This window comes from Oncorhynchus kisutch, linkage group LG26, assembly GCF_002021735.2.
Source record: "Oncorhynchus kisutch isolate 150728-3 linkage group LG26, Okis_V2, whole genome shotgun sequence".
Taxonomy (NCBI): domain Eukaryota; kingdom Metazoa; phylum Chordata; class Actinopteri; order Salmoniformes; family Salmonidae; genus Oncorhynchus; species Oncorhynchus kisutch.
Genome location: NC_034199.2, coordinates 52504360 through 52516737, shown reverse-complemented (window position 1 = coordinate 52516737; position 12378 = coordinate 52504360). Strand labels below are relative to the sequence as shown.

Here is a 12378-nt window from a genome sequence, read left to right as displayed (position 1 = left end):
CATTACAACTAAACTACTAGTTCCCGTTATGTGGGAGGGCAGGAGTTTAAGGCACACAAATCCATGCTAGCAGGTAATACCTTTCCTCCAGCAGTATCTGGGTTTTAATCCCCTGACCCTAGCCCTCCCCTCCCTCTGGCTATCTCCCTTACTCTCCGTCCAGCAGTACCTGGGTTTTAATCCCCTGACCCTAGCCCTCCCCTCCCTCTGGCTATCTCCCTTACTCTCCGTCCAGCAGTACCTGGGTTTTAATCCCCTGACCCTAGCCCTCCCCTCCCTCTGGCTATCTCCCTTACTCTCCGTCCAGCAGTACCTGGGTTTTAATCCCCTGACCCTAGCCCTCCCCTCCCTCTGGCTATCTCCCTTACTCTCCGTCCAGCAGTACCTGGGTTTTAATCCCCTGACCCTAGCCCTCCCCTCCCTCTGGCTATCTCCCTTACTCTCCGTCCAGCAGTACCTGGGTTTTAATCCCCTGACCCTAGCCCTCCCCTCCCTCTGGCTATCTCCCTTACTCTCCGTCCAGCAGTACCTGGGTTTTAATCCCCTGACCCTAGCCCTCCCCTCCCTCTGGCTATCTCCCTTACTCTCCGTCCAGCAGTACCTGGGTTTTAATCCCCTGACCCTAGCCCTCCCCTCCCTCTGGCTATCTCCCTTACTCTCCGTCCAGCAGTACCTGGGTTCTAATCCCCTGACCCTAATTGAATATTGCCAGTAGCTGCAACATGAAAATGTGTTAATATGTTATGGGGTTTTTGCCTCGAATCTTACTGCTGTTGTTGTCTTTGATTGACAGCAAGATCCCCCGTCTTTAACGCCATGTTTGAACATGAGATGGAGGAGAGTAAAAAGGTGGGTCTAGTTTTATTTACCTCTTTTATTTGACCCGGAATGACCGTTCCAGAGGTTAAAGATACTACCGCTTTACTCCACATAGTGGACACAGGGATTTCAAACACACTATTGTCCTGTCTCAGAACCGTGTGGACATCAGTGATGTGGAGCCAGACGTGTTTAAGGAGATGATGGGATTCATCTACACAGGGAAAGCTCCCAACCTGGAGAAGATGGCCGACAACCTGCTGGCAGCTGCTGACAAAGTAAGTCATAGTCATAAGAAATTATCTGCCTGTTTCAAATGCTGTGTCAGAGCTTGAATTGCGTGAGGACACTAACCCTACGTTCTGTGCCGTGCTTCTTTCCCACTACCCTGTACTGCTATGGGGAGATCATGTGGCGGCAGCGTAGCCTAGTGGTTAGAGCGTTGGACTAGTAACCGGAAGGTTGCAAGTTCAAACCCCCGAGCTGACAAGGTACAAAATCTGTCGTTCTGCCCCTGAACAGGCAGTTAACCCACAGATCCTAGGCCGTCATTGAAAATAAGAAACATTTTTTAAATTTTTTTTTATGTAACCCTACAATTATCTTCTCTCTCACTACTACTGTTATGGGGAGATGGTGTATTTGTATTTATTAGGGATCCCCATTAGCTTCTCTTCCTGGGGTTTATTAGGGATCCCCATTAGCTTCTCTTCCTGGGGTTTATTAGGGAACCCCATTAGCTTCTCTTCCTGGGGTTTATTAGGGAACCCCATTAGCTACTCTTCCTGGGGTTTATTAGGGATCCCCATGAGCTATTCTTCCTGGGGTTTATTAGGGATCCCTATTAGCTTCTCTTCCTGGGGTTTATTAAGGATCCCCATTAGCTTCTCTTCCTGGGGTTTATTAGGGATCCCCATTAGCTTCTCTTCCTGGGGTTTATTAGGGATCTCCATTAGCTTCTCTTCCTGGGGTTTATTAGGGATCCCCATTAGCTTCTCTTCCTGGGGTTTATTAGGGAACCCCATTAGCTTCTCTTCCTGGGGTTTATTAGGGAACCCCATTAGCTATTCTTCCTGGGGTTTATTAGGGATCCCTATTAGCTTCTCTTCCTGGGGTTTATTAGGGATCCCTATTAGCTTCTCTTCCTGGGGTTTATTAGGGATCCCCATTAGCTTCTCTTCCTGGGGTTTATTAGGGATCCCCATTAGCTTCTCTTCCTGGGGTTTATTAGGGATCCCCATTAGCTTCTCTTCCTGGGGTTTATTAGGGATCCCCATTAGCTACTCTTCCTGGGGTTTATTAGGGATCCCCATTAGCTACTCTTCCTGGGGTTTATTAGGGATCCCCATTAGCTTCTCTTCCTGGGGTTTATTAGGGATCCCCATTAGCTTCTCTTCCTGGGGTTTATTAGGGATCCCCATTAGCTTCTCTTCCTGGGGTTTATTAGGGATCCCCATTAGCTTCTCTTCCTGGGGTTTATTAGGGATCCCTATTAGCTTCTCTTCCTGGGGTTTATTAGGGATCCCCATTAGCTACTCTTCCTGGGGTTTATTAGGGATCCCCATTAGCTTCTCTTCCTGGGGTTTATTAGGGATCCCCATTAGCTACTCTTCCTGGGGTTTATTAGGGATCCCCATTAGCTACTCTTCCTGGGGTTTATTAGGGATCCCTATTAGCTTCTCTTCCTGGGGTTTATTAGGGATCCCCATTAGCTACTCTTCCTGGGGTTTATTAGGGATCCCTATTAGCTTCTCTTCCTGGGGTTTATTAGGGATCCCCATTAGCTATAAAACAACAGATAAAACAGTGAACTGTTTGTACTGAATGAGCTAAATATAAAACAGTACATCATATAACATCCCTACACCCCCACATAACCACCACCACATAACCACAACATGTTCAATACCACCACATAACCACAACATTTTCAATACCACCACATAACCACAACATGTTCAATACCCCCACATATCCACAACATGTTCAATACCCCCACATATCCACAACACATTCAGTACCACCACATATCCACAACACAACATGTTCAATACCACCACATATCCACAACACATTCAATACCACCACATATCCACATGTTCAATACCACCACATATCCACAACACATTCAATACCACCACATATCCACATGTTCAATACCACCACATATCCACAACATGTTCAATGCCACCACATATCCACAACACAACATGTTCAATACCACCACATATCAACAACATGTTCAATGCCACCACATATCCACAACACAACATGTTCAATACCACCACATATCCACAACATGTTCAATGCCACCACATATCCACAACATGTTCAATACCACCACATATCCACAACATGTTCAATACCACCACATATCCACAACATGTTCAATACCACCACATATCCACAACATGTTCAATGCCACCACATATCCACAACATGTTCAATACCACCACATATCCACAACATGTTCAATACCACCACATATCCACAACATGTTCAATACCCCCACATATCCACAACATGTTCAATACCCCCACATATCCACATCACAACATGTGCAATACCACCACATATCCACAACACAACATGTTTAATACCCCCACATATCCACAACATGTTCAATACCTCCACATATCCACATCACAACATGTTCAATACCGCCACATATCCACAACATGTTCAATACCTCCACATATCCACAACATGTTCAATACCACCACATATCCACAACATGTTCAATACCTCCACATATCCACAACACAACATGTTTAATACCCCCACATATCCACAACATGTTCAATACCCCCACATATCCACAACACGTTCAATACCACCACATATCCACAACACATTCAGTACCACCACATATCCACATGTTCAATACCACCACATATCGACAACACGTTCAATACCACCACATATCGACATGTTCAATACCACCACATATCAACAACACATTCAGTACCACCACATATCCACACGTTCAATACCCCCACATATCCACAACACAACATGTTCAATACCACCACATATCCACAATATGTTCAATATCATATCCACAACACAACATGTTCAATACCACCACATATCCACAACACAACATGTTCAATACCACCACATATCCACAACATGTTCAATACCACCACATATCCACAACATGTTCAATACCACCACATATCCACAACATGTTCAATACCCCCACATATCCACATCACAACATGTGCAATACCACCACATATCCACATCACAACATGTGCAATACCACCACATATCCACATCACAACATGTTCAATACCCCCACATATCCACATCACAACAAGTTCAATACCACCACATATCCACAACATGTTCAATACCTCCACATATCCACAACATGTTCAATACCACCACATATCCACAACATGTTCAATACCCCCACATATCCACATGTTCAATACCACCACATATCCACAACACATTCAATACCACCACATATCGACAACATGTTCAATACCACCACATATCCACAACACATTCAGTACCACCACATATCCACACGTTCAATACCACCACATATCGACAACATGTTCAATACCACCACATATCCACAACACATTCAATACCCCCACATATCCACAACACAACATGTTCAATACCACCACATATCCACAACATGTTCAATATCATATCCACAACACAACATGTTCAATACCACCACATATCCACAACACAACATGTTCAATACCACCACATATCCACAACATGTTCAATACCACCACATATCCACAACATGTTCAATACCACCACATATCCACAACATGTTCAATACCACCACATATCCACAACATGTTCAATACCACCACATATCCACAACATGTTCAATACCACCACATATCCACAACACATTCAATACCACCACATATCCACAACACAACATGTTCAATACCACAACATGTTCAATACCACAACATGTTCAATACCACCACATATCCACAACACAACATGTTCAATACCACCACATATCCACAACATGTACAATACCACCACATATCCACAACACAACATGTTCAATACCACCACATACAGTGGGGCAAAAAAGTATTTAGTCAGCCACCAATTGTGCAAGTTCTCCCACTTAAAAAGATGAGAGAGGCCTGTAATTTTCATCATAGGTACACTTCACCTATGACAGACAAAATGAGAAAACAAAATCCAGAAAATCACATTGTAGGATTTTTAATGAATTTATTTGCAAATTATGGTGGAAAATAAGTATTTGGTCAATAACAAAAGTTTATCTCAATACTTTGTTATATACCCTTTGTTGGCAATGACAGAGGTCAAATGTTTTCTGTAAGTCTTCACAAGGTTTTCACACACTGTTGCTGGTATTTTGGCCCATTCCTCCATGCAGATCTCCTCTAGATCAGTGAAGTTTTGGGGCTGTTGCTGGGCAACATGGACTTTCAACTTCCTTCAAATATTTTCTATGGGGTTGAGATCTGGAGACTGGCTAGGCCACTCCAGGACCTTGAAATGCTTCTTACGAAGCCACTCCTTCGTTGCCCGGGCGGTGTGTTTGGGATCATTGTCATGCTGAAAGACCCAGCCATGTTTCATCTTCAATGCCCTTGCTGATGGAAGGGTTTTCACTCAAAATCACACAATACATGGCCCCATTCATTCTTTCCTTTACACGGATCAGTTGTCCTGGTCCCTTTGCAGAAAAACAGCCCCAAAGCATGATGTTTCCACCCCCATGCTTCACAGTAGGTATGGTGTTCTTTGTCCTCCAAACACGGCGAGTTGAGTTTTTACAAAAAAGTTATATTTTGGTTTCATCTGACCATATGACATTCTCCCAATCTTCTTCTGGATCATCCAAATGCTCTCTAGCAAACTTCAGACAGGCCCTAAAAATGGTCAGACTCCAGCCACCCTAGTCAAGGTGTTTTATCTGCTACCGGAGCACCAAGTCTAGGTTCAAGAGGCTTCTAAACAGCTTCTACCCCGAAGCCATAAGACTCCTGAACATCTAATCAAATGGCTACCCGGACTATTTGCATTGCTCCCCCCTCCCTTCCCCCTGTCTTCTACGCTGCTGCTACTCAGTTATTAAAGTGACTATGCATAGATAATAACAATCTACATATTACCTCAATTACCTCGACACCGGCGCCCGCACATTAGCTCTGTACCGGTACCCCCTGTATATAGCCTCGCTCTTGTTATTTACTGCTGCTCTTTAATTATTTGTTATTCTTAACTCTTACTTTTTTAGGTATTTTCTTAAAACTGCATTGTTGGTTATGGGCTTGTAAGTAAGCATTTCACTGTTAGGTCGACACCTGTTGTATTTGGCTCATGTGACAAATACAATTTGATTCGAGTCTAACAAGACAGTCCCCACAATCATTTTATGATACATTTTTCTCAGCCAATCATCAGTCATTTGTGTAAGTGCTGTGCTTGCTGATTGTCCTTCTCTATAAGCGTGCTGAAATTCTGTTGTCAATTAGTATACTGTGAAATATCATTGTATCTTGTCAAACACAATTTTTTCCAGAAGTTTACTAAGGGTTGGTAACAGGCTGATTGGTTGGCTATTTGAGCCAGTAAAGGGGGCTTTACTATTCTTAGGTAGCGTAATGACTTTAGCTTCCCTCCAGGCCTGAGGGCCACACACTCTCTAGTAGGCTTAAATTGAAGATGTGGCAAATAGGAGTGGCAATATCGTCTGCTATTATCCGCAGTAATTTTCCATCCAAGTTGTCAGACCGATGTGGCTTGTCATTGTTGATTGACAATTTTTTTTCACCTCTTCCACACTCACTTTACGGAATTCAAAAGTAATTTGGTCAGATATACTTGGATGTGTAGTGTCAGCGTTTGTTGCCGGCATGTCATCCCTAAGTTTGCTAATCTTGCCAATGAAAAAGTCATTAAAGTAGTTTGCAATATCAGTGGGCTTTGTGATGAATGAGCCATCTGTTTCAATGAATAATGGAGCCGAGTTGGCTTTTTTCCCCAAAATGTTGTTTAAGGTGCCCCAAAGCTTTTTACTATCATTCTTTACATAATTTATCTGTGTTTCATAGTATAGTTTATTTTTATTCAGTTCAGTCACATGACTTCTTAATTTGCAGGACGTTTGCCAATCAGTTGGGCTGCCAGACTTATTTGCCATTCCTTTTGCCTCATCCCTCTCAACCATACAATGTTTCAATTCCTCATCAACCCACAGGGATTTAACCGTTTTTACAGTCATTTTCTTAATGGGTAATTAGTAACTGGAATAAGTTGTTTCTTAAATGTGTCAAGTGCAGCGTCTGGTTGCTCCTCATTACACACCACAGACCAACAAATATTATTTACATCTTCAACATATGAATCACTATGTAAGTTATCACATACATTATCAACCATTTCACACATATTATCCAGATACTGACTGTTAGCACTTGGTGGTCTATAGCAGCTTCCCACCAGAATGGGCTTTAGGTGAGGCAGATGAACCTGTAGCCATATTACTTCAACAGTATTTAACATCAGATCCTCTCTAATCTTTACAGGAATGTGGTTCTGAATATAGATCGCAACACCGTCTCCGTTGGCATTTCTTTATTTTCGGAAAATGTTATAACCATGTCTTGCTACCACTGTATCATCAAAGTTATTATCTAAATTAGTGTCAGAGAGAGTCAGAATATGAATGTCATCTGTTACAAGCAAGTTTTCCACTTCATGGACCTTGTTTCTTAATATGGGCTATTTTTAGCACTTTTCCTCGTTGCTTGATTGTTTTTAAATGCTTTTACTGGGAAGCTTATCAGAAGTAGACTTGCTCATGTTATTCATATTGGAGCTGATAGTGCAGGGTGAGCTGCATAAAGTGGTCTTCCTACTAGGACACCACCTCAGTGGTCTCCCGACTGGGACACACCACCTCAGTGGTCTCCCTACTGGGACACACCACCTCAGTGCTAACAGTGTAACTCTGGTTCATAGGCGCATGATTACTGCATACATTAGCTGTAGAATTAACAAAGGTATTCAGGACAATTAGGGGGACATAAATTAAATTACTTACATTGTGTCTGCCAACGCCCCTAGGATAATGTACTTTTAATGCAGCATTATGACGACTCATTGTCACAATGGTAGGGATTAACTGAGCTGTTCCTGGATCATTTACCAGTCATTGTTTCAACGCAGTCTTGAAATGCGTGGATAGAGTCCAGGACCCAAGATGACTGTAACCCTACAATCAAATCAAATTGTATTTGTCACATGTGCCGGATACAACAGGTGTAGGTAGACCTTACAGTGAATTGCCGACTTACAACAATGCAGTTTTAAGAAAATGCCTATATAAAAAAAAGGTAAGAGATAAGAATAACAAATAGTTTAAGAACAGCAGTAAAATAACAATAGCGGTGCTATATACAGGGGGTACCGGTACAGAGTCAATTCTCTTCTCTCCCAGTAAACTGTTAGACTGTGTTATTCTTCTATTCAGACCGACTCCTAACCACCCCTAACCCTCTCCTCTCTCTCCACCAGTATGCCTTGGAGCGTTTAAAGGTGATGTGTGAAGAGGCTCTGTGCACCAGCCTCTCTGTGGAGAACGTGGCTGATACCCTGATCCTGGCGGACTTACACAGTGCCGAGCAGCTCAAAGCACAAGCCATAGATTTTATCAACAGGCAAGTATCTGTAGAAAGTCCCAGTGATGAATCCCTCCTGCCAGCCGTGTTTACCTTCTCTCAGCGCTGCTCTGTTATCTCCTGTAGGTGCAGCGTCCTCCGACAGCTGGGCTGTAAAGATGGGAAAAACTGGAATAGCAGGTATGGACACAGCACCTCATAATAATAATAATAATAACAATAATGGGGAGTATGTAACAAGCTGATATACATGCATATATGACACCAGCTTCATAACAAACTCTTATCTCTTCCAAAGATAATTCATTGTTATAGCCTCAGAGCCAGACAGGGGGGGAGAGAGTGAGCCAGGCAGGGGGGGGGGGGGGGTATTGAGCCAGGCAGGGGGGGAGAGAGAGTGAGCGAGGCAGGGGGGGAGAGAGAGTGAGCCAGGCAAGGGGGGGAGAGAGAGTGAGCCAGGCAGGGGGGGAGAGAGAGTGAGCCAGGCAGGGGGGGAGAGAGAGTGAGCCAGGCAGGGGGGGAGAAGGAGAGAGAGTGAGCCAGGCAGGGGGGGAGAAGGAGAGAGAGTGAGCCAGGCAGGGGGGGAGAAGGAGAGAGAGTGAGCCAGGCACGGGGGGGGAGATTAACAGACTACCTGGATGGGAGGGGGGTATTTATTCTACAGCCCCATTCATCTAAATTCATCTAAATTAGTTTTAATTTCCTGTCTGTGTGGTTGTATTGCAGTCATGCCACGGACATAATGGAGACGGCAGGCTGGAAGTCAATGATCCAGTCCCACCCTCACTTAGTGGCCGAGGCCTTCAGAGCCTTGGCATCGGCACAGTGCCCGCCCTTCGGCCTGCCGAGGAAACGCCTAAAACAGTCCTGACTGCTACAGCCCTCTGATCCAGACAGAGAGCTGAGGAAGCCCACTGATCCAGACAGAGAGCTGAGGCAGCCCACTGATCCAGACAGAGAGCTGAGGCAGCCCTCTGATCCAGACTGAGAGCTGAGGCAGCCCTCTGATCCAGACTGAGAGCTGAGGCAGCCCTCTGATCCAGACTGAGAGCTGAGGCAGCCCTCTGATCCAGACAGAGCTGAGACACCATGGGGACACAGGACTATGAAGAAGAGATCCCCCCCAGTCCCCTCATAGACTGTCCGTCTCATCCTATTGGTTTCTATCTGAACAGGGCTGGTAGCATGGGAGACTGACTCCAACTGGTAGAAAGTAACGTTTGGTTTTGGTCCTCAAGTTTTGTCGCTATTTTTCTGTAATTTCAAATGGCCTTAATCTATCTCCCATTGGAGCTGATCCACTGTGTTCTCTCTATTTGACTCTGTACCTGCCCCATCCCACAGACCAGGCTGCCCCGTCCCACAGACCAGGCTGCCCCGTCCCACAGACCAGGCTGCCCCGTCCCACAGACCAGGCTGCCCCGTCCCACAGACCAGGCTGCCCCGTCCCACAGACCAGGCTGCCTCGTCCCACAGACCAGGCTGCCTCCAGATTGCACTAGTTCCCATAGTAATTTTGATATGGAGTTCTATAGGGACGTGTTAAGCGTTTGATTCATGGGAAATATTATATATTTGTAATGTTAAGCCCATTTTGTGACTAGACATTAAAAATCGTGAACACTTTCAGTGCAAAGTCAATTCTTTACACTTTTTAAAAGATGAGTATGCCCCATATTGATGGCACCATTTCTATGTAAATGACTGTTCAACCATCTTCAGAAGGTGTTTCCTGGCGTTAAAAGACTGTGTTGATGCTGTTATTATTGTATGGAAGACTTGAACATGTCGATAGTCTCTGCCTCTACCCTAGAAAAAGTATTGGACGAATAGGAAAGGCTCTTTCCCCAAACAGTCTCCCATTGGATGATGGGAGACTTATGCAAAGAGCAATCTATAGATTCAACTTCAAGAGATTTAGGTTTCCATACTACTACCAACATGCAAATATTTGTACACTGAGTATACAAAACATTAGGAACACTTTCTCTTTCCATGACAGACTGACCAGGTGAATCCAGGTGAAAGCTATGATCCCTTATTGATGTTACTTGTTAAATCCACTTCAATCAGTGTAGGTGAAGGGGAGGAGACATGGTAAATAAGGATTTATAAGCCTTGAGACATGACATTATGTATGCGTGCCATTCAGAGGGTGAGTGGGCAAGACAAAAGATTTAAGTGCCTTTGAACGGGGTATGGTAGTAGGGGCCAGGTGCACCCGTTTGAGTGTGTCAAGAACTGCAACGCTGCCGGGTTTTTCACACTCAACAGTTTCCTGTGTGTATCAAGAATAGTCCACCACCCAAAGGACATCAAGACAACTTCACACAACTGTGGAAAGCATTGGAGTCAGCATCAGTGAGGAACTCTTTCAACACCTTCTAGAGCATGCCCTGAAGAATTGGGGCTGTTGTGAGGGCAAAAGGGGGTTGCAAACTCAATATTAGGAAGGGGTTCCTAATGATTTGTACGCTCATGGTATATTCTTAATCTATTGTGCTTGGCAAAAGATAAACGTGGGAAAGACTAATGCATGGTCCTGTATTTTTTTCTGCAATTATCTACAAGTGTCTGTAAAGGATTTTAATTAATTGAGTCCAGTCTCAGTGCAAACTAGGCTCCAACAGTCTTGGACATGTACAGGGTGCTGAGTATCACTGTCCATTATTACTGTCTTTGTTATAGGGGTCAGGGGTCAGGCCAGCTTCACATTCTAAGCAGTCAGGACCTCAAATGATTCAATTCATCAATGGAATAAATGTAAACTTTTCCTGATCTGAACCTGCATGAATGGTTCACGTTAGCCGTACAGCCATGATGTGTGTATTGATGGTTCACATGTTGGTCGTTAACAGTGTGTCATAGCTGCTGTTATGTGGTATGGCAGATGCCTATTTAGAAGATTTTGTAAATGACAGAAAGTGACATCCTTTTACATGGAATTACTCAGTCATTCTGTGTTCTGTTGCAATGTTGGAAAAAGATTGTTGTCTGAGAGAATGCCTGCATTAACTCATTAAAGATGCATCTTTATTTACCTGCCATTCATTCATCACGTGGTCAAGTGTTCTGTGATGGCTGTTATATCTGTGCTGTTCTATTGATTTGTCCTTTACCTCACCAGGTCTGCCTGGCTGTTGCAGGCAGCAGAACGTTCTCCACGGCGTCTGAGTTACATTGTGTTGTTTTAATGTTCCCTTTACTTTTTTGAGCAGTGTATCTGTGCTGTTCTATCGATGTGTCCTTTACCTCACCAGGTCTGCCTGGCTGCCTGCTTCTCCTAAACGGTTACTGTTGTAGTCTTCACACCTGTGAGTCCTCATCCATAGCTAACATCAAGAAGTTACTGCTAAATACATTTGTATTTAACTAATAGAATATGGGCTCCATAAGCCACGTCAAACCAGCATCCCAGTATTAACACTGCAGCAGCATGAATGTATCTTTGCTCCTGTGATCAAATTAAGCTGCATAATTATCTTGGTTACTGGAGAAACAGTGGCCTCCTTAGTAGTAGATACATCTCCAGACAAATCTCTTCTGTACAACTTGCCCAACACAAAGTCCTGTTCTGCATCTTTAAAGTGTGGTTCATCTATCCCAACTAAACTAAGCATAATGTTCCATCAAACGTAAAGATAAAAGATCATACTGAACCAAGGAGTTGTGAAGACAGGACTGTGGACAATTTTTATTTTATTTAACGAGGCAAGTCAGTTAATAACACATTCTTATTTACAATGATGGCCAAACTCAGACGACGCTGACTCCCAATCACGGCCGGATGTAATACAGCCTGGATTCGAACCAGGTACTTCAGTGACGCCTAGACCACAGCGCCACTCGGGAGCCCTGGTCCTACAATATCTTCAGAGAGGACGGCGCTGTGGTCCAGTCTGTTTGTTAC

General features: G+C 44.0%; 1 protein-coding gene across 4 annotated transcripts in view; it reads left to right on the top strand.

Moving 5' to 3' along the window:
• The window catches only part of LOC109876156 (speckle-type POZ protein-like A), a 63435-nt gene extending 51920 nt beyond the window's left edge, over positions 1 to 11515 (top strand). For 2 of the 4 annotated variants that reach the window (XM_031805911.1, XM_031805912.1), the window contains exons 7-11: positions 794 to 849; positions 975 to 1097; positions 8365 to 8507; positions 8595 to 8648; positions 9195 to 11515. In XM_031805911.1, the coding sequence (XP_031661771.1) occupies positions 794 to 849; positions 975 to 1097; positions 8365 to 8507; positions 8595 to 8648; positions 9195 to 9339 (521 nt within the window). In that variant the 3' untranslated portion in view covers positions 9340 to 11515. Of the gene's footprint in view, positions 1 to 793; positions 850 to 974; positions 1098 to 8364; positions 8649 to 9194 lie in introns of all 4 variants that reach the window. The other 2 variants (XM_031805910.1, XM_031805913.1) reach the window with 1 other exon arrangement.
• The last annotated feature ends 863 nt before the right edge of the window (positions 11516 to 12378 follow it).